Here is a 21,565-nt window from a genome sequence, read left to right on the forward strand (position 1 = left end):
AAAGTTTTCTTCTGCACATGAATAAATACTAGCATGAGCTGGTAACGTAGGGCTCAGCTTGCAGAGTGTTAATAATGAATGTCCACTGTGTCTCCCTCTTTCCAAGTTCGAGATGCTGTTAAAGATACATAGTAAGCAGGCAGATGTTAAAAACATGCAGCAAACTGTTAACACTGAATAGTGGCTTGCTATGGAAACTATTTAAATACAGTGCTGCATTGCAGTGTTAAAGGTACTGATGATCTATGTGTTTAGATTCATAGAATGTTTGTAAGGCACTGTAAGGCTATGCTAAGAAACATTAGGCCTTTTAAGCCCTATCTCAAAGGCACACTGTTCTATTTAAATAGAATGCATGGATAATCGTAAAATCCTTATTGAGCTGCTTCACAAGTGCAACCCTAGTTGCTGTAATAGATTTTCCCAACATGTGCATGTAGGAGTGAGCGATCCAGAAAGTGTCTCAGATGTGCGTCTGGGGCCGTTTTTGAAAGTGTGTCTCAGATGTGCGTCTGGGGCCCTTCCTTTATTTAGATGCGTAATTTTCAGAGCGCTAGCCAAGTTGCAACGAGAGTCTTGTGGAATATAACGAATTTATTGTGCCTTAAGCATTTCTATTTGAGTCTCCTCTGTCAGATGCACGAAGTGTCCTCAGTTGGCCGGAATATATGCGTAAGTGGGGGAAATGTGAACAGTGGAATCGAATGACAGTGAAATGCAGGAAGTGCTTTCTGTAATTCACTGCCGTTTGATTCCAGCGTTCACAATTTTTTCTTTCCGCCCCTGCGTACAGCCTGTGTCTCTCGCACCCTTGTGCACTTGTCCATCATGAAGCTGCTGCTTTTGAGATGACGTTTTGAGAGCTAAACCCTTCTGCATAAGCGCGCTTCACTTGCACTATCTGCGGGACTTTACGTGACAGCTCCCGGCTATGGCCAAACGAGCCTCCGTTGCCTTGGGAACCATTTCACAGGCTTTACAAAAACCGGAGAAATGCCAGCTTTCAGGCAGCGCCGCCTTTAGGAGGATAACGCGACGCAACCAAGATGGCTGCCGCGCCAGGTCACAAGAGTCCTTTGATCCGCTCGCCATCCTCAATCTGTTCCTGTCCTTTCCATGAAACAAGAGCTTCTCATCTTAGCCGCACCCATCCGCCACGCTCAAGATGGCGTCGCTTCCTGCGAGAACCTAGCGCTGCCTCGGCCCAGTTCGCGCGAGAACTGCCGGCGCGTCGAGATGGAGCCAGGCGGCGGCGGCGGAGGTCCGGGCTTGCTGATTGTCAACAACAAGCAACGGGGCGCGGGGCTCGGGCTGGCGGCGCCGGCGACGCCGGGGGTGAAGGGCCGAGAGCCCAACCGCAACCAGCGCAAGGACTCGGAGGTCAGGCGGGGCGGCGAGGGGCTCCGGGTGGGGGGAAGGACGGGTCCTCGCCCACTCGCCGCTTCCTACCGAAGTCTCAAGGAGCCGGGAGGGAGGGAGCGGCTCCCTCTGGGTGACTCGGGCTTCCCTCACCTGTCGGGCCTTGCATGTCACCAGCGGTTTAAAAATAGAGATGAAATAGGCGGGGGGGGGGGGGTCGGGATGTCCCTGCGCTGACGTGCAATGTTTAGTCTCCACCCGAGCCTTGGCTTCCCTCCCCTCCCTTACTCACGCGAAGCCATTTCCCAAATAAAGGCTCTTTCCCATCCCCATCCCGAAGAGGAGCCTGCCAAGGTCACAAGGCAGCTGCTTCCTCCTCGTGCAAAAAGTGCAACTTTTTGGGGGGGAAACCCTCCCCATCCTTTTGCCTTTCTAAAAGGTTTTTGCAGCACAGACGCTTGCTCACAAGTAAGCTGCCCTGTGCCCAAGGGCTCTTACGCTCGGGTAAGGGTTGCCTGTAGGGTGGCAACCCGGAAGATTATAAATCGGCAGTCCTATCTGTACACATTTACTTGGGAGTGGGTTTTATAACTCCGAACAGATCTTGTCCAGGTTGCACGGCAGTCCGCGAAACTTGAGTTCCAGGCAAGCCTTAAAAGTTCGAAGTTGCCGAGCAATGTGGCAAAGCAGGTTTCAGGGAGAGGAGCATTGCCGTAGTCATCTGCAAGTTACCATAGTAACAGTGAAGCTGCGTGGGGAAAGTCGAGAGCCCTTTCATGCTGAGCCTAACACCCTTAGGGGATTCTGCCTGGGGAAAAAAAGTTTTATTCTAAACTGTCCTCTTCACCCAGGGCTATTCGGAATCTCCAGATTTTGAGTTTGAATATGCAGACACAGACAAGTGGGCTGCTGAGCTGTCAGGTAAACTATGACCTTCTTTACTCTAATATCGTGCTTTGTTTCGTAACAGTTTCATTTTATTATAATGGATGTTGCTACAAAGTAAAAATCAAGCCTATTTGAAAACTCAACGGATTTGTTTGAGTTGCTCCTTCCTATATTCATTGTTAGTTGCTTTCAGGTTTTATCTTGTGATTACTGCTGTGTGAGGAAAGTTGTTTTGAGTGGAAGTGATATCTGTTTATTATTTTCTGACCCACCCTGGATAATTTTTTAATGAAGAGCAAGTTAGAAATGTTCTAAATAAAAAAATAATTCCGCTATAAATAAATAGTGTGTCTTAGTTTTTGCTTTAAATATACATATGTACTTTTGAACATTCAGTCAGTAGTATATGTTCCTATTTTACTTCAATAGGAGAGATGTGCGGACATTGCCCAGATTCAGCTATCATGTTCCGCTTGTAAAACCCAGTGCAAGGACATCTGCTAGAGCAGTGGGGCTTTCCCACCTCCCCTGTGAGCCCCCTGCACCTTCTCAAATTCACTCAGAAAGGTATCCAGTACTAGGAGATATCCAGTAATATTGCAGGGAGGGAGGAGAGGAAAGATGGTTCCATCAGGCAAGCAGAAATCCTTGCACTGATGGAACTATTTCCTTAGCGCTATGCAGAATCCTACCCATTATGCTTAACCATTGCTTGTTTCTGTAACTACAGTTAAGTGTTGCTTGCACCTGAATACCTACGTCATGATTAAGGGTTGTCTGCAAACTACTTATGTTAAGTCATGAGTCTGAAGTAGGTTTGTTAACCATGTTTTGTATTAACCATGGTACATCTACATCAAGCAGTTTAGTTCTCCCTGCATCTCAAGGATCTTCCCTTGCAAAGTTATGAGCAGGCCTCACTGGTGTGGTTCCCACCCTACAGGGGCAGGGCTTAGCTTGAGAAAGCTCACCCATGGCAGCAATTTTCAAATAATGCCATCTTCTATAACACTCTGTGTTATGAACATTCTTCCACTTGTTATGACAAGTAGCTGTCTCTAGTCATGTTGCTTTAAACCATGCTCAGGTATTATATAACATATAACTTGGTAATTGTAAGATTTTGTGTATTTATTATTTCATGGCAGAACTGTACAGTTACACTGAAGGTCCGGAATTCCAGCTCAACAGAAAATGCTTTGAGGAAGATTTTAGACTGCATGGTAAGAGTGATGTATTGTCTTTTTGCTGTGAAAATGTCTTTTTAGAGTTGCTTTGTGTGTGCTCTAGAAGTTGGTCTTTGTGTTCTCAAAATGTAAGATCTTTCTCTTTGTGATAGAAATAAAATACCAAAGGATTGATTGCTAAATCAAGTATGTTCTTACATCTTTTCATGAAACTTTACTTTTATTTTAATCTATTATTATTATTTATTATTATTATTATTAATTTGTATACCTCCCTTCTTCCAAAGATCACAGGGTGGTTCACAACATAAAAATACAAAATGTGAGCACAAAATACATAATAAAGAACCCCAAAACAAACCAATAACACCCCTCCAAACCAATGACACATTTAAAAGGCTATAGAATGTTTCAACAGCCATAGCCCTGGTTATAGAGAAACCTTTTCATCTGGTGCCTAAAGGTATGTAATGAAGGCTTCAGGCAAACCTCTCCATGGAGAGCATTCCACAAATGGAGAGCCACTGCAGAAAAGGTTCATTCTCATGTTTCCACCCTGGACCTTTCATGGAGGAGGGAAACAAAGAAGGGCCTCAGGTGATGATTGCAGGGCCTGGTATTGTGGTCCTGAGCCATTTAATAGTTTGTATTTTAAGCAAATCTTGAGTTTTTGGAAGCAATGGAAGGTATTTAAGGTAAATGAGAGGGCCTGATCTCATAGCATAGGATCCTTATTTATGAATTTTCTGAATGTTCTAGTGTGCCAGACTGAAGGGTGCTTACCACAGCTTTTAACTCATAAGAATTGTAAGGGCTTTTGGGTTCTTATGAATTCAGCCAGACCTCCCAGACTCTTCTAAAGCAAAGTTGCCCTGTAACTTGTGAGGCTAAAGCTCCCTGATCTTTGAGGGTCTGTTTTGTAGTTTCAGAAAGCAGCCTTATATCAAACTGTTTGACTTTACAGTGCTGGATAAAAAATGGACAGAGTTGGACACCGATCAACATCGTACCCATGCCATGAGGCTTCTTGATGGCCTTGAAGTCACTGCTCGGGAGAGAAGACTGAGGGTAGCCCGAGCCATCCTCTATGTTGCACAAGGTATACCTTTATTACTGCCAGAGGAAATACTCAGTTATGAAATGTTTGCTAGTTGCTGTGTAATGTCTTCATGGAATATTTATTAACATGGTACTTGAGTGAAACAAAGCCTGTTTTTTGAAAAAGAAAGAAAGAATAGAGATGTAGGAAATTTGTTGGTTACTACCTTTATTGCATAAATGACTGAGAGCAGTATTCTACTAAATGGATCCACTAGTGCAGAGATTTCCACTTGTACAATGAAACCTCCTCCCTCTCTGCCAAATATGTGTGCCAGATCTGTTCCAGAGAGTTGAGGAGAAACCCAGAACAGATTTAGGAGGTATGCAAGGAGAGGAGAGGGTGGAGAACTTCCGTTGTACTAGCAGATCTATTTAGTTTCATTTTCATTTTCATTTTTATTTTTAGTTGTTTGGGGCTAGATTCTAGACTTACAGTCACTTTTCATAGTAAACCAAGATGGTTGTCCATCTTTGCTCATAGTGTGCCTGAACATCAGAGTTGACAGAGGCAGCAGTTTGTAGTTGACTATCACATATGCAGATATAATTAACCTGAGTAGTTGTTATTATTATCATCAAAGTTATTTCCCACCCTTCCACTCAAAGGAACTCAGGGCAGCAAGCGCACAAATAATGAAACAGTTTAAACATCTAAAAGCAATTCCAATTGAAATGCAACCTGTAGAAGGCTTGTTGAAAGAAGAAGGTGCCAAAAAGACAACAGAGGTGGTCCCTGTGTAGTATTTAACAGGACAGACTTCCAAAGAGTGGGTGCCACGTCACAAAAGATCTGATTCCTATATTTTGCAGAATGGACTGGCACCCCCCCCCCCCCGCTCTGTTATTATCTGTGTGAGGCCCTCACCAACAGAGAACAGTTATTTGCTGGGAAAATAAAGGGTGAGACGATCTTTCAGGTATCCTGGTCCCAAGCTGTATAGGGCTTAATGCACCAAAACCAACACCCTGAACGTAGCCCAGTAACTACTGGTAATTGGCAGCCAGCGAAGTTCTTTTAGCAGCTGTGTAACATGGTGGCAGTAGCCTGCCACAGTGAGCAGTCGAGTCATCTCATTTTGCACTACCTGCAGCTTCAAGGGTAGCCCTGCATAGAAAACATTGCAATAATTCAGCCTGCAGATTACCAGCACATGGGTGACAGTGGCCCAGTCCTGAAATGGCCATAGCTGTCATATTGGCCAAAACTGGTAGAAGGCACTCCTGACCACTAAGAGCACTTGGGCCTCTACTGAAAACTATGGATCTGGGAGCACTCCTGGACTATGAGCCTGCTCTTTAAGTGGGAGTACAACCCTATCCAAAGTAGGGAGTTGGCCAGTTATTGGGAACCAGCCACCCAAAATGCTTCCATCTTGCCAGGATTCCAAGTCAGTTTGTTGGCCCTCATCATGCCCACCACCAAGTCCAGGCAGTGGTCCAGAGCTTGCATGGTCTCCATATTAGTACAGATGCATGATATTGCATTAGTGACATATTTCCATTGCACCAAATATTCAGGCAACAGAGGTTGTTTGGTGGGATTATCCCTTGAGATGTTGGTGTGATCAAGTGCCATCAAGTCCCACTAGAAGCCATGTTTTATTTTATAATTGTGTAACACTCTTGTTCTCTGTCCTGCAGCAGGTTCCAGATGCTGCAGGAAGCTGACATTCTAGCCGGTTGTTTTCATAGTACTGTATTATAATTTTTGTGTTATTATAATTTTGTGAATTCTCTGCCCTTAAGCATAAGAATCAGGAAAAACATATCAGTTATGAAGAACAACAACATGCTTTATCTGTAAAATGGAGAGCAAATTGGTATGATTTTTGTTTTTGTGGCTGCAGGCACATTTGATGAGTGCAGCTCTGAAGCTGAAGTTCAGTCCTGGATGCGATACAACGTTTTCCTTCTGCTTGAAGTTGGCACATTCAATGCTTTGGTGGAACTTTTGAACATGGAAATTGAGTGAGTTCCATGTTGCTGTAGAGTTGGCCTCTGAGAGGAATGTAGGCTGTTTAGATAGCCTGGTTATGATCTGCCCCACCAGGGTATATATTTTTACAGCTTGTGAATGATCAGATGCCAGATTCATTCTGGTATCCATCCAATTTTTATCTGATTCCATAGAAAGCCCTAGAGTTTAGGACTGGAGTATTAAAGCAGCAGGGTAACACTGCAAGTTCTTTTCACCTACCTTTCCAGTATCTGATTAAGAAATGCTATTATTCTGGTAATGGAAATAGAAAAGTAATCTAGAATAACTTGATTTTTAATTATTCATTTATAATAATTGTATTAATATTATTAATGATACTATTATTATTATACTTTGTAGTGCCAAACAAGAATCACTTACTTTTGAGGATGGCTTTGTTGTGCTTGCAGCTAAAAACTAAACATGGATCGATAGAAAGATTAGTTTATACTGGACTCAGAAGAATGCCTCTGTAGCCCACTCCTTTGATCTCAGTAGGATCAAACATGTTCCTACTCAGTTATCTAAAAAAAAAAAGAACACAAAGTTGTTATCGCATGTCTAGTAATTTGGTTCTATGGAGCAGATGCTTCTCTCGTAGTTGAATTCAGTCCAGTTTGTAAGATCTCATAGCTACTGTTTTGGGCAGCTGCTGTTGGATATGTGAAGGAATTAGAGCATGTGCAGAGTGGTGCCTAGCTGCAGAGAAAGACCACAGGATATGCAAACTGCACAGTGATGTTTTAATGTTATAATCTTAATGTGACTTGTGTAAAAAAAGCCTTTGATCCCAGATTGTAGGCAGCAAGAGCTAAGTTGATGTTGCTTCTTTTCTCTCAGCAACAGTGCTGCCTGCAGCAGTGCTGTGAGGAAGCCTGCCATCTCCCTGGCTGACAGCACCGATCTGAGGTGAGGAGTATTGGCATATAGGCCACAGGTGTGATGAGATTTCCCTGTGAAGGACTCATGAGTTTAAAAGGATGCTTTGCTTTCCTTTCATCCGCAGCCTTTCCTCTATTTGCACATTCTCTTGTGTCTTTTTGAATCATGGCATTTAGAGGTGGAAGGGACCTTTTACACCATATAGTGCAACTTCAGCATAGCCTCCCAGCAGGGGTGGTAATATTTTTTCAGCCAATAGTGGACAGGACAGAGGAAAAAGTGGGCAGAGCAACTAATGTGAATTTGTATACCTTCGTATACTAGGCAGCTTCTTCACACACATCCCTCTGTCTTCCATCCAGGCAAGCAAGAAGCATGATCAGAGTTCAAGGGGCATATTCCAGCTAGGCAAAACACTCAAGGAGAGGCCAGATGAGGGGTATGGCTAAGGAAGAGACTTGAGTACCTGACAGAGAGGCCTGAGAAACTGCATGTGGCCTCAGGTCTGAGGTTGCCCATCCCTGCTTTCAGTATCTACTTGAATACTTCTCTGACATTTGTGCAAGAATCAGATTTATAGATTTGATGCAGCATACTGTTGTGCCTTCAGCTGTCTGCATTGATCTAATGGACTTGGGTGTGTGTGTGTGTGTGTGTGAAAAGATAGGTAACCAAACCCAACGCAGTTTTGAATAGAGTATGTTAGGAAGAAACACTGTGTATTAACTAACACTGTGTGCTAGTGGCTGTGCACAGTACAATCACCTCATCTGTAGTGAAACCTCTATAGCTGGAAAATGGCGAGTTCTTCCAGGAGATGCTTGTGGTTTATGTAAAGATACACCCACTAGACTGAGTACATATTTTTTTTAAGAAATACAGGTTGCTAAGCAACAGTCACCCTGGCAATATAGACTGGGAGCAGGAGGAAAATGCTGGCTTCTTTCAGTAAAACTTGTCATCTTCTTGTTGTGCCAAGCATATAATGTTGCTACTTCTGATGAAGCTGGGGGGGGGGGACACATCACTTGTGTACACTTTGCTAGTCTAGCCCCCTCTCTCCTACCCCTGCAGTTTTGAATAAGCTGAGCCATATTGTCAGAGTTTGCCTTTCTAACTTGCTTGGTCTTTGCAATCCATTTTGCAGGGTGCTGCTGAATATTATGTACCTTATCGTAGAGACTGTCCGTCAGGAATGTGAAGGAGACAAGCCTGAGTGGAAGACCATGAGACAGACCTTTAGAGCAGAACTAGGTAAGGATTCTGTTGCTGCCCATTTTGTGTTTGTTAAGGCTGTTTTATAAGTCTCTTGATTTGAAGTAAGTATCAGTAAGCCAGTAAGGTGCAATTACTTTGTTGCAAGAAAAACTGCCCAGCCAGGTATGGAAAGGTATCTTTCTTCATTTGCGCTAAATGGGCAGGATGTTTAGAACTAAACTGAAGCAGGGACGGTGTATACATAGACCAGAAGAAATACAGTGGTTATGGACAATATAATGGCTGTTATGTTGGACCTACTAGTGAATTGACAGCAGAGGATGGGATTGAAATATATACAGCTAGAACTGAGGCATCTTCATGTAACATGGCCATCGCCAATATATTGCCTTTCAGGGGCACCTCTGTATAACAATGAGCCATTTTCCGTGATGCTCTTTGGAATGGTGACCAAATTCTGCAGTGGCCATGCCCCACACTTCCCTATGAAGAAGGTGTTGCTGTTGCTCTGGAAGACTGTCCTGGTAAGAGGTTGTTGCCTACGAATAATTGGTCTTTTAACAGATTGCTTCTTTTGCTGTAACTAAAAACTCTGTACCCTTGGGATATAACCAGGATTACACAAAGAGATGTGGTGCTGCTGTTTTAATTTATTGACTGAGATCAGTTCAGAGACAAGCATGCTTAGCGTTTAAGCTGTAGGATGTGCATAGATCCGGAGTCCATTTTATTATTAAAAGCTCTATTGTAGCTAACCAATAAATGTAAACCACTACAAGGACATCTGTGTGTTGTATGATAATATCCTAGGTTGAGTTTGTCACCACCATTGAAAAATCTCGTGGAAACTTTGCAATACACAGCAGTGGAGTTTTGGGGGTGGGGATATTATGCCCACAGGCACAGGACCACTCCCTTTTCATGCACTGTGCAGTGCACCTACAAGCTATGAACAGTGCTGGGTTGAAGCAGGATCTTAGATAGTGACTTGGGGAAAAAATCCCTTACTGATCTCTTCCATCCCTGTTGACAAAACAGACACACAGGAGAGCCTGCTCTGTAATTTGTTGGGCTTATTCCTTTCATATATGTCCTGATAATGCCATTTGGCACATCCCTGTAGCAGTGCTGCTGGTTTCTTATGCTGGCTGCTAGCTGAGTCTGGGTATCCTCAGGGCTTTTTGATTGCTTGAAAATAGCAGATGGCATCATGGATCCAAGCCTGAGCAAATCAAGCTGCCATTGACACATTGGAAGGAAACTGATTATTAATGTGAAATGAGGCTTCTGGGTTATTTTGTTTAAATTAACAAATTTATAGATATTTTGAAACTCGGAAGAAAGAGATGATGAATGTTTTCTTGCTAGCTAAAGTATCTTAGGAAGAGGTTCAGTTTACATGGGAATCCCAGGACTGACAAAGAAGCACACTAGCTGGCCTAAATCTGAAAACCAGGCAGTCCATAGTTTTATTTAATTAAGAAATGTTTATCCCACCACACCAAATTGTTTTAATTTTTCATATTGAAAGAAACGATTTCTGGATATTGATTAGAAAAGTATCTCAGGTTAGTTAATATATGGACTTGCAGTGCACTAATGAATAATATTTTTAAAAAGAGCATAGAAATAAATGAAGTTATTTTAGTTGGTGCCATAATGAAACTCGTACTGCATACATTTGGCTTGCTTTTTCTTTTTGAACTGCTGAAATGTATAGTTTAAAAACGGTGGTGCTACAACTAGGATGCTATAATATAATCCACTTGTGGATTATAAGGACATATTTTCAGCTGTTTAAGACTAAGTGATCATGAAATCAATAAAGTGCAATGTTGTTGCTAGTTTTCAAAGGACCTACTTCTGTGATCAGTACAATGTGATCCAGCTGCTGCTCAGCTAAACACACCTATTTCAGATAAGCCTGCCTGGCTTTTCAGAGTTCTTGGTGTTCCTCTGGCTGTTTGGTATCTGCCGAGTAAAGAGCATAATAGTACAGATACCACAGACAGGTATCATATGCTACTGTTTAACCTAAGGTGGTCTTTCCCTGTCAGTGAGTGGATGAGAATTGCCCAGAAGTCTCATGTAAGCCCCTCTGAACTTCTTGAAGAAAGAGAAGGATATGCTAAGTACAGTGGTACCTTGGTTTTCGAATGTAATCCATTCCAGAAGACCGTTCGAGTTCTGAAACGTTCAAAAACTGAATACTCAATAGCCAACAGCTAGGCCTCAGGATCTTGCACTCAGCAGAAGCCGCATGGCATGTTCGACTTCCAAGGCATGTTGGAAAACCGAAATGTTCATCAACGGAGATGTTCAAAAGCCAAGGTACCACCGTATGTGTGTCTGCTAGGAATGTGGAGCTCTCACCTTCATGAGCAAATGTCTTTAACTTCATTTGTTTGAAAGTTAGCTGTGAAAATGTTTCATATGAGCACAAAGACAGGTTTAAAATGCTGTGTTCTTTGGTCTCTGCTGTGCCTTCTCATATACACAAATGGTTCTTTGAAGAATGATAGACATTCCTATAACTGCAGCAAATCCTCCATTCCTCCGTCTTGGTTTACCTTTAACAAACTGGTTTTTGAAGGGTTTATGAGCGACCAAAGAGATAATGGAAGTGAATGAAGTGAATGACCTGCAATTATCCTCTTGCCATAGTGCACCCTTGGAGGATTTGAGGAACTCCAGGATATGAAAGCAGAGAAAAGGGAGATGTTGGGGCTCCCCCCACTTCCTGAGGATAGCATAAAAGTGATTCGCAACATGAGGGCTGCCTCCCCTCCAGCATCTGCTTCTGATTTGATTGAGCAGCAGCAAAAACGGGGTCGTCGAGAGCACAAGGTAAGTCAGGGTACAATCCGGGTTGGATGTAATCTTCCTTTGTTTAGGAAGACACTGAACCTAAGGAGAAGGCAGACTATAACATCATTTGCTGTGTGTGTATTCTTCCAGGCTCTTATTAAACAGGATAACTTAGATGCCTTCAATGAGCGAGATCCTTACAAAGCTGATGATTCCCGGGAAGAAGAGGAGGAGAATGATGATGACAATAGTCTTGAGGGAGAGACATTCCCTCTTGAAAGAGATGAAGTGATGCCCCCTCCTATCCAGCACCCACCGACTGACCGACTGACTTGCCCAAAAGGTTTGCCTTGGGCACCCAAGGTCAGGTGAGCACCTATACAGGATTGTTGTATTTAAAGAAAATCCCAGAACTGGAAGGCTCTCATCTTCAGCCTCAAACCAGTGCTCAACTACTTGGTTAGTGCACCTAATAGATTTCTGAATGTGATAACTATAACGAAATGCGTGCTCTGGCTTCTCTCATTGACGTTGTGATGATGTTTGGGAGCCTTGATGTCTTTGAGGATGCTTGAGATCAGAAGAGCCATTCTCATTTTTTTGTGTCTAGCATATTAAGGAACTTCATCTCTCCAGGGCTTTGTGGTAAATGAAATAATCTTGAGGAGCCCTAAAGTTCTGTCTGAATATGATTCTCTTCTCTTTTCTTCAGAGAAAAAGACATTGAGATGTTTCTGGAATCAAGTCGGAGCAAATTCATTGGCTACACCTTGGGAAAGTGAGTTAATGGAGCCCCAAATTTGTTTCCTCTTGTGCTTAGCTTGTTTGTAGGCGATCTCTTCTTACTATGCAGTTACGGTAATGTGTTGGGTAACTGGCAGCATAGACTTTTTCCTGAAAACAGTAAAGACATCAATCTGTTCAGGCTTTGTTATTTTTTTAAAGCATTCACATAATCGTTTCTCATCCTGTGTTATGCCACTACTGTAATACTGTTCGGACACTGAGTTTCTGCTGCCCATCTTGTCAGCTCCTGAAATCTCAGGAGGTCTGTGCATGCAATCATACATGCATCTGAAAACTATAAATGCAGCTATAATGTTTTATGGTATTGTGCTGTAATTTGAGTAACCAAAAGGACTAAAATACTTAAGCAACAAAAAGAAGGTGTGCCGGTATACACAAACACACACGCAATATTGCTATGGACAGATGAAGAATAGGACCAGGAAAAGACTTAGGACACCCACCATGTGTAGAGTTGCTAAATAAATTAGCATATCAAGTGGTAACAGACATTTTCCAGGCTTTTGGCTGGTACAACTAAAAGCTTTATAGGAATGGTGAAAACCTGCTACACTAAGTCACAAAACCATATTACAGAGGGTACATATGAACTACAGATTGAATCCAGATAACCAAACTTTTTTCCAAATCTAAGAAATCATAATTCTTTCTTTATTATGTATTAGTGCTTCATTTTAATAGGAAAAAAATCTTACATTTTAGATGCATCCAATTAGATCCTCCTATTTATTTCAGGTTCTGTTCCTGATGCATAACTAATTACACAAACTGAACATTCTTAAAAATCTAGCATGCTTTTATATTTTAAAGTTGAGAGGAAGGTCCCTATAATTTCCAAGCATTGCATTCCTGTTTTTTAGGTTGCTAGGTAGCCTGAGAGAATCATATCTGAACTTACTAATTAACAATTTTTATTGGCTCAATAGGAGCAGGAAGCTCTTGCACAAATGTAAGAGAATTTTATTTCTTGCACAATTTATCAGGACATGCCTAGCAGGTATTGTAAAGTGCCCTGTGATCCTCGGATGAAGGGTGGTATAGAAATTTAATTAATAAATAAAAATAAAAGGTGCTGTTTGAAAGCATTACAGAGAGAAGAGTGAAATCCCTTAATCAGATTGACTAGCTTTCTGTTCACAATTTTACCAAAATAGCTCATTTGTATCACTTATGATATTTACTGGCTGACTGGTTTTGCTTTCACCCCCTCTAGTGACACTAACACAGTTGTGGGCTTGCCTAGACCCATTCATGAGAGCATCAAAACTCTTAAGCTGGTGAGTACTCACTGTGTGGTCTTCTGAATTTGCATGCGTAGAAGACATCTCATCTAATTGGTTACTGCTTGTCCAGGCTAAGAAATATATCCTAAGCAGGAAAAGTGCTTGAATTTACGGGGCTTCCAAGATAATGAGGTTAACTTTCTTTGCCCGGTCTCTTTATAGCACAAATATACATCTATTGCTGAGATTCAAGTACAGATGGAAGAAGAGTATCTACGTTCTCCCTTGTCAGGGGTAAGTATCATAGGGCAAATGTTCAAAAGGGGTTTAAAAAGCATCTGCATGAAGAAGTGGAAGGAGAAAAGTGTGAATCTCTGATTTGGAACTGGACATTTGGCTGATCTTTGCTATCTGCATATGCTGTGAGTTGATCAAAGAGTTGATCCCTCCTGATTCCTAACCTGCAAATCAGATTATTGGCTTTGGATCATGAGAACTTTGCCCATGAGACACTCTTATTGGAAAGAGACTTAGGATCCAACCCTTATGTGGTATGATGCTGTGCAGCTGCCTCTGGAAGGAGTTCTTTATTAAGGAAAGTTTTGCTGAGTTTCTGGATGAATGCTCATAATATTCAGACTAACTTAGCATGCACTTGAGGTTGGAATGAATGATGCTATTATCTCCTTGTGTTAATAAAGGGGGAAGAGGAGGTTGAACAAGTTCCTGCAGAAATCTTGTACCAGGGTCTACTTCCTAGCCTGCCACAGTACATGGTGAGTTATAGTTTGCTCCTAATGTTCATTCCCAAGGCTTCAGCACACCCTTTTCCCATTTCTTAAACTCTAGCCTCTACCATTTTCAAGATGGGAGAAATAGCTAGACTCGGTTTGCATTTCACTGCTGGCTTATGCAAACTCCCATTCTGATATATATCTTCTTTGCTTGCCAGTATGTGACAAGCTATTTCCTTCGATGTTTCATGTTCATCTCTTCCCGTTATCTGTGTTTTTGAGTTTCCTTCTCCTCTTTCCTGTTCTTTGGCACTTCTGAAAGCCTTCTTTGCTTCACTCAACTTTCACCCACAGATTGCCTTGCTGAAGATCCTGCTGGCTGCAGCACCCACCTCCAAGGCCAAGACCGATTCCATTAACATCCTAGCAGATGTTTTGCCAGAGGAGATGCCGTGAGTCTCATTCTTAGGGGGAAAGCATATGGTGAATGAAGGGCAAAGGCAATGAATGGATGTTTACTTGACATTCAGTGGTTGGGCGTTGAGTGGGCAGGCTGACATTTATTTGTATATTTAGACATTCCTTTCCTGCTGTTCTTTATTTAAAAAATTCAAATGCTTTTCATATGATGGAACATTTGATTGTCCTGAACCTTGCAAAATGATGTGTGCAGCCTAGAATTAAGAGATCTGCTAGCAGAGAAAAGAAGTGTTTGGACTGGACCTGGAAAGCTGTTTTAAAATGGGTCTCCTTAGAAATAGCAGGCCTCTTAAGTATGGAGAGGGATGTTAAGTCAGCAATCTCTTGAGAAGCTTCAAGGCAGCTTAAGTGGTGATGCTCGTGCTTCAATAGAAGACCTTTTTTTCCTGAATTTGAATGTGTCATTAATACATGCACAGTACTTATCCATGTCTGGAGCAACAAAGATTTCATAAGATTGGTAAATAGGTTCTGCCACATAGCATACATGGGTTCAAGGCAGTACTTTTTTCTTTTAAACTTTTGTTCTGCACAGTACACCCTGAAGTGCTTATGTTGGCAAATGGAGCCACACACAGCTTGTTGAATTCTTCATTTTATTGACATATTAAACAGAGTCAGGAAGGGCTTGGAGAAAAGTATTGAGGAGTTGCCATCTCTTCCTTGATCACCCATATATTAACTAAAATTAAAGCAACCTTCTTCACTGGCCTATAGAAAAGAGAGACCATAAAGTGCTACTTACAGGAGAATTGCCCTAAAATATAAATAATAGCATTAAGCGCAGACAGATCTGCCCTACCACAGTGAGCATCACAGGCCGTCGAAGCTAATACTGCTGCTTTGCCTTCCAGAACAACTGTGTTGCAGAGTATGAAACTAGGCGTTGATGTGAATAGGCACAAAGAAATCATTGTAAAGGCCATTTCTGCTGTTCTGCTTCTACTGCTTAAGCATTTTAAGCTAAACCATGTCTATCAGGTAAGCATGAAATGGCATGAGCAATCAGCATTGGAATTGAAAGAGAGATTGAAGTGAATCTGGAATTTGCTTGGCTAACCATTCTTATCACATCTGTTTCCTGCTCCAGTTCGAATACATGGCCCAGCACCTAGTGTTTGCCAACTGCATCCCCCTTATACTGAAATTCTTCAATCAAAACATCATGTCATATATCACTGCCAAGAACAGGTAGGTGGGAATATCTCTAGCACACCTGCATCCCAAAATTCTATGACAGGAAATGTGACACACTATCTTTGCAGTGGGACACCTAGATGGTATCCGGAAGGGATATCTAAGAATAACTAGTTATCCTTCACAATTTTAACTTGGAGAAAGGAAGATGTTTCATCCCACTGATAAAAAACACCTGCTGAGAAATCATTCCTCTCCACCAACCCTACTACTTGTCTGTAAAATGGATAGGTTTAAAATGTGCTTGTTTGAAAAGACATTGAGTGACGTTCATGTAGATCCCATGGCCATGAGTATTACTGGACTCAACAGACACCATTGCCCTTGTGGGCTAAAACATTACTAAGCAGTTGGCTGATCTGCTTATTTTTCTTGGCAGTAGGTAAGTATCTGGGATAGGCAGATATAGAAAGATGTTCATGTGTGAAGCCTCTTGGTTGTTGCCAGCTGAATAGCAGTGGGTGGAGATGATGTCACAATCATTTTTCTCATATGTTTGAACCTGGCAGGGGCAACCATTTTGGACACGGTATATTTGACTAGATAGGTCATCCATTCTAATCCGTTTGGGGTTTTTTGTGTTTTTTAGCATCTCTGTTTTGGATTACCCATACTGTGTGGTGCATGAGCTGCCTGAGCTGACTGCAGAGAGTCTGGTGAGCTAAACTACCTGGACAGAAACATATATAGCTGAGGGGTGGAGATGGCATTGTTAATAAGGGGCAATTTCTCACTTTCCTTACTTGGTAATATTTCCTTTGTTTTGCTTTTTTTCCTATAGGAAGCTGGAGACAACAATCAGTTTTGCTGGCGAAACCTGTTTTCCTGCATTAATCTACTTAGGATACTGAACAAATTAACAAAGTGGAAGCACTCAAGGACTATGGTGAGTAGAAGGGCCTCCTCTCATAGTGCTGTTAAGGCTTTATTGATGATGTACCATCCTTTTGGCCTTAAGCAAATGGATGGTGACCAAGGCACAGACGAAGTCTTGGAAAACTGAGAGTGTTCCTTTGCTTTCTCAGATGTTGGTGGTGTTCAAGTCTGCACCCATTCTGAAACGAGCCCTCAAAGTGAAGCAAGCCATGATGCAGCTTTACGTTTTGAAGCTGCTCAAAGTGCAGACCAAGTATTTGGGGCGACAGTGGAGGAAGAGCAACATGAAGACCATGTCAGCAATCTACCAAAAAGTGCGGCACCGGCTCAATGATGACTGGGCTTATGGCAATGGTATGTCCTGGATCTGTCTCTCCTCTTTCCACCCACTCCCAAGTCTTTCATAAGCCTTTAACTGCTATGCCAAGCCAGTTCCCTTAAATCACCCATCTGCCTTCCTGTTAACAGATCCCATCAGTAGTTGCTAGGAGCGTATGGTGATGGCTCCACTTATCCTAAACAGAGCAAGCTGAGGAATGTGCTTCCCCACCTCTAAATTGATGTTGCTTGATAGACAGGGTGGTACAGTAACTATAGTGTTGAACTTGGACCTCAGAAATACGTGTTCAGATCCTTGCAATGAACCATATAGTGTAGTCTTGGACAAGTCACTGGGTCTCAGCCTTAAACTATTTTCTACTGTGGAACCTCAGTTTTTGAGCATCTCGGAAGCTGAACAATTCGGAACACAAATACAGAAAACCTGGAAGTGATTGACTCTGTTTTCAAACGCGCCTTGGAAATTGAACTGCTTCTGCTGCATGTTTTTCCATTTTTTTCAATGGATTTTGCTGACCGCCCATTGATATTCAGTTTTTGAACATTTTGGAAGTCAAACAGTCTTCTGAAACAGAATACATTCAAAAACCGAGGTTCCATTGTACTAGAGTGACCATAAATGACAAGATGGAGTCACTCCATACTTCTTCATAGAAGGTTGGAATACAAGTGTGAGATATTATTGATGTCTATGTCTGCTGGGAAGTCCCTATGCATCTCATCCCTAGAAGTTGTATTTCTTAAAGATCTGCCAAATGGGATGACATAATGCTGGACTGCCTGTATGACATTGTATGGCATTTTCATTGTGGGGGTATGACTGGAGCTCTTTTGCTCCTTCCGCTGATTGTTTGCTTCATGACTTTTGCAGATCTGGATGCACGTCCTTGGGACTTCCAGGCTGAGGAGTGTGCTCTGCGTGCCAGCATAGAGCGTTTCAACTCTCGCCGTTACGACCGGGCACATAACAATCCTGATTTTCTACCTGTGGATAACTGTTTGCAGAGTGTTCTGGGCCAGCGCGTAGAACTGCCTGAAGATTTCCAAATGAATTATGACTTGTGGCTGGAAAGGGAAGTTTTTTCTAGACCCATCTGTTGGGAAGAATTGCTCCAATGACGTTTGAGAAGAGGGAATCGGAGCTAGTACGTGTGCCCAAGGACAAGGCAGCTTCCCTTTGGTCAACCGGGCATAGAGAGAAGAGATAAAACTGGTTTTTCATATGGCTTGTAATCTGCAGTTCTTTCCTTCTCCTCCAGGTGGCGGCATGGATTTATACTGCTCTCAAGGTCCTAGCAAATATGGCTTTCCTACATCTTTTGGGCTACTTCAATTACTGATTGGTTTAGAAGGTGCTAAATGGATTCAGAGCAGTTCACTTTGAGACTCAGATCAATTGAAAAACGCTGAGCAAAATACCAGTGTCAGCTTTGATTGCTATTCACATGCTCCTTGTTGGGCTTCTGTCCATTGACATTGGCCAGCTATTCTGTTCCAAAAGTAGTACGGCAGCTTTTTTCTGCTATGCCCCCACTCTTATCCCCAAAGGACAGAACCCTTTCTCTGTTAGGATGGAAAACAGTATCATGGTGGTGTGAATGAAAGGAGAAAAGATAGGTGGTGCATACAGTTGTTCATACTAATAGGGAAAGGAGCTATCTGGAGTCCCATCTAGTGCTTGTATAATTGAGAGGATTGGGAGCAGGGAATAGGATGTGTTCATAGCAGCTGCTTCCAGTCTCATCTTGTGGATTACAAATGGCTTGGTCCTTCACAGGGAAGGCAATTTAACTGGATCAGGGATGTTACCTTCTTTTGTTCCTGTAGTGGCACCAAACAGCTAAACAACTGCTGATCATGTCCCAGTATAATTGAATATTAATATCTATTTCTTTCCATTGAGCAATCTTCTGTTTTGAAGGCTTCACCATGGAAAGAGAAACTCTTGACATTTTCCCATTTCCATCAATGTGCCATTCTTTCCTCCTTCGTTTGCTTGAAAGCCTCAATTTTTGAATAGCTTTGCTGCACAGATGTGCATGCCAATGTAGTTTGCTTAATTTGACCCCTTGCCAGGGCACCTTGTTTGTGCCTGTGCTTCTTGGTTAAATGTCGCATAATCCTGGTCTCCTCAGTCTGGATGTTGGTGACCCAAGCAAGTAACCCATCCTACCTTGATGCTCCATCCCAGTCTAGTTCTCATAAACAGAAGATGAAGTGGCAAGCCTGTGTCTGGACTTTCCCACTGCAAGTCACACCCACAGCCATCTGGAATAGTACTGTCAGTCCAGACAAAAGTTTGCCACTTCCAATGATGTTTTGTTAGAACCTAGTCTCTGGGTTCCTGCAAACCAGGACTGTGGATGTGGTAGAAGTAAAGGCATTTACTTTAAGTAGATAAGTGGACCTGACAATAAAGTAGGTGCTTTCGCTTCCCTAGGAGATGGTATCTGCTCTGAGAAGACTCACAACCAAATCTAAGTGTAGCCTGTTGTATTTATAAACATTCAGGAATAGGCAAGTACAGTAGGTCATCGCCAGGTGCAATATGGTAGAATGCATTTTCCTATTTGTTTGTTTGTGCTTTGTAGTCTGATTATATGCTCAGGCTACAATTCTAACATATTTGGAAGAGAGCCCCACTGAACAGGCCTCCTGAGTAAATATGTTTAGGTCTGGGGTGCCATTAAAATGCTACTATGGGAGTGGGTGGGACTGCTCCAGCACTCCACATTGAGCCTCGATTACTTGTCCCCAAACACTCCCGGCTGTTTAACTTTCATCGCTGAGGTTACAGAGTGTCTCTCAGGCAGACAGCAGCAGGGACCAAGACACACAGTGTCAGCGTAGAATAAGAATCAAGTTTTAGCAAAGCCAATTCATTTGTTTTGAGCAAATGTCACCAGGCAGACATTTGCTCACAAATTGTAACGAACTACAGATGGGGCTCCAAGCTTCTTCAAGGTGTAACATACTGAGACCGTAGGGCTCCCCCCTCCCCATCTCTGCATTGTTAACAGTGTGTTGGTGACATGATCATGCAACAGAAGCACATGGTCGCATAAAAGAATGAACAAGCATTAAAAACAACAAAATGCCTATCAAGTTACAGTGGCTACTTTTGTGTATGAATCCTGAGATCTGTACGTAACTCCTGGAAAGAAATCCAGACAATTTCTGCCCAGTGGAAATTAGGGACTTCAGTGGGTGAGTACAGCATCTTTCTTGCTTTGCCCTGCTACCCACAGACTTCATAGGAGGCCTGGTTGCATGGTGGTTCCTTAATATGTACTTGCTCAGTTTATCTGTAAAATTTCTGATACCGGCAAACATCTGGCCATTTTTTTCCTTCTGGAGCACTACGCTATTGGATTTTGTTTTTAAATTACAGTGAAAATGAAATCCAGCTATTATGGGTAAATTATTCTGTGAGCACTTGCTGGTCTGTGACACAGCTGATGGGGACAGTTGCATGATGGGGACAGACAGCAAACTTGAAAGCTGCCTTCCTCCCCTCCAGGAGTCCATTGATGTCTGTGGATGGAGAGGAAGGATACTTGCATTTTCCTTGGTCATTTCAAGCAGTCTGAGTTATGTTCCACAGAATTGATCCAGGAATGCAGGCAGTTAAGATCCCTTCCAGCACGATCCCCTTGCAGTAGTAGATTTGTTTATTACTTAAAGTTTTAATAGGAGACTCTAACCAGGTAGAAGAGAGCTTTCCAAATTTTTTATGTCGGTGACACCCTTTTTAGACAGGTATCACTTCACGATGCAGTAAATTTATTTTGCATCATTTCACAACACAGTAATTGTTTTACTAGCAAACCAGAGGTTAAACTTAACCTCTTTTTAGCCTCAGGAGCAGTTTGGGGAGCATTCACGTGACACACCTACACACTGCAGCCGACACACTAATGTGTCGCAACACACAGTTTGGAAAGCTCTGTGGTAAAGTAAGGAATTGCAAACTGTGGACAGTATCCAGCTAACATGTCCCGTCATCACAAGGATTTCTACTTATCCCCTGCACATGCCCTGAAGGGGTTGCAGGAACCCCTAGAACAGGCTTCCTCAACCTCGGCCCGCCAGATGTTTCGAGACTACAATTCCCATCATCCCCGACTACTGGTCCTGCTAGCTAGGGATCATGGGAGTTGTAGGCAAAAAACATCTGGAGGGCTGAGGTTGAGGAAGCCTGCCCTAGAACATATTTAAGGGGCACACAAGGGGAAGAGAGGGGAGATCTGATTGTGCCAAGTGGAAATCCTTGTGCTGGAGGGTTATGTTACTCAGCGTTACTTTAGATACCCCCATTTTTTATTATTTACTCCTACTTATTCCTCAAAAAAAAAAAAAACCAACAACACCTCAGGGCATCTCTCAACAGAAATAATTTAAAATGGCAATGAACAGTTTTATGCCTTTTCTGTTCTCTAATCTCTAATCTTTCTGAAATGTGTCTAGAAGAATTGTTCTAATAGCATA

The 21,565-nt window shown here is 42.4% G+C and overlaps 1 protein-coding gene and 1 long non-coding RNA gene across 3 annotated transcripts; one reads left to right on the forward strand and one right to left on the reverse strand.

Moving 5' to 3' along the window:
* Positions 1–789: 789 nt before the first annotated feature.
* Positions 790–20,182, forward strand: STRIP1 (striatin interacting protein 1). Of its 2 annotated transcripts, none has more exons than XM_083509456.1 (21): positions 790–1,380; positions 2,211–2,280; positions 3,396–3,470; positions 4,399–4,533; positions 6,383–6,503; positions 7,354–7,422; positions 8,543–8,649; positions 9,010–9,137; positions 11,278–11,460; positions 11,572–11,789; positions 12,134–12,199; positions 13,442–13,505; positions 13,674–13,745; positions 14,153–14,227; positions 14,540–14,637; positions 15,520–15,646; positions 15,756–15,856; positions 16,452–16,518; positions 16,644–16,748; positions 16,888–17,092; positions 17,949–20,182. In XM_083509456.1, exons 1-21 carry the CDS (start codon positions 1,117–1,119, stop codon positions 18,194–18,196), a joined length of 2,598 nt encoding a protein of 865 aa, XP_083365582.1. In that variant the 5' UTR covers positions 790–1,116; the 3' UTR covers positions 18,197–20,182. The 2 variants fall into 2 exon arrangements, with proteins under 2 accessions (XP_083365582.1, XP_083365583.1); XM_083509457.1 differs by having other exon boundaries at positions 1,206–1,380; positions 7,360–7,422.
* LOC310709605 lies at positions 12,162–16,202 on the reverse strand. Its single transcript, XR_014527599.1, has 2 exons — positions 16,072–16,202; positions 12,162–12,308 (listed from the first exon to the last, which is right to left on the reverse strand). It is a non-coding gene; the product is annotated as an uncharacterized lncRNA (long non-coding RNA).
* Positions 20,183–21,565: the final 1,383 nt, after the last annotated feature.

Source organism: Podarcis liolepis (assembly GCF_965112155.1).
Source record: "Podarcis liolepis genome assembly, chromosome: 6".
Taxonomy (NCBI): Eukaryota; Metazoa; Chordata; class Lepidosauria; order Squamata; family Lacertidae; genus Podarcis; species Podarcis liolepis.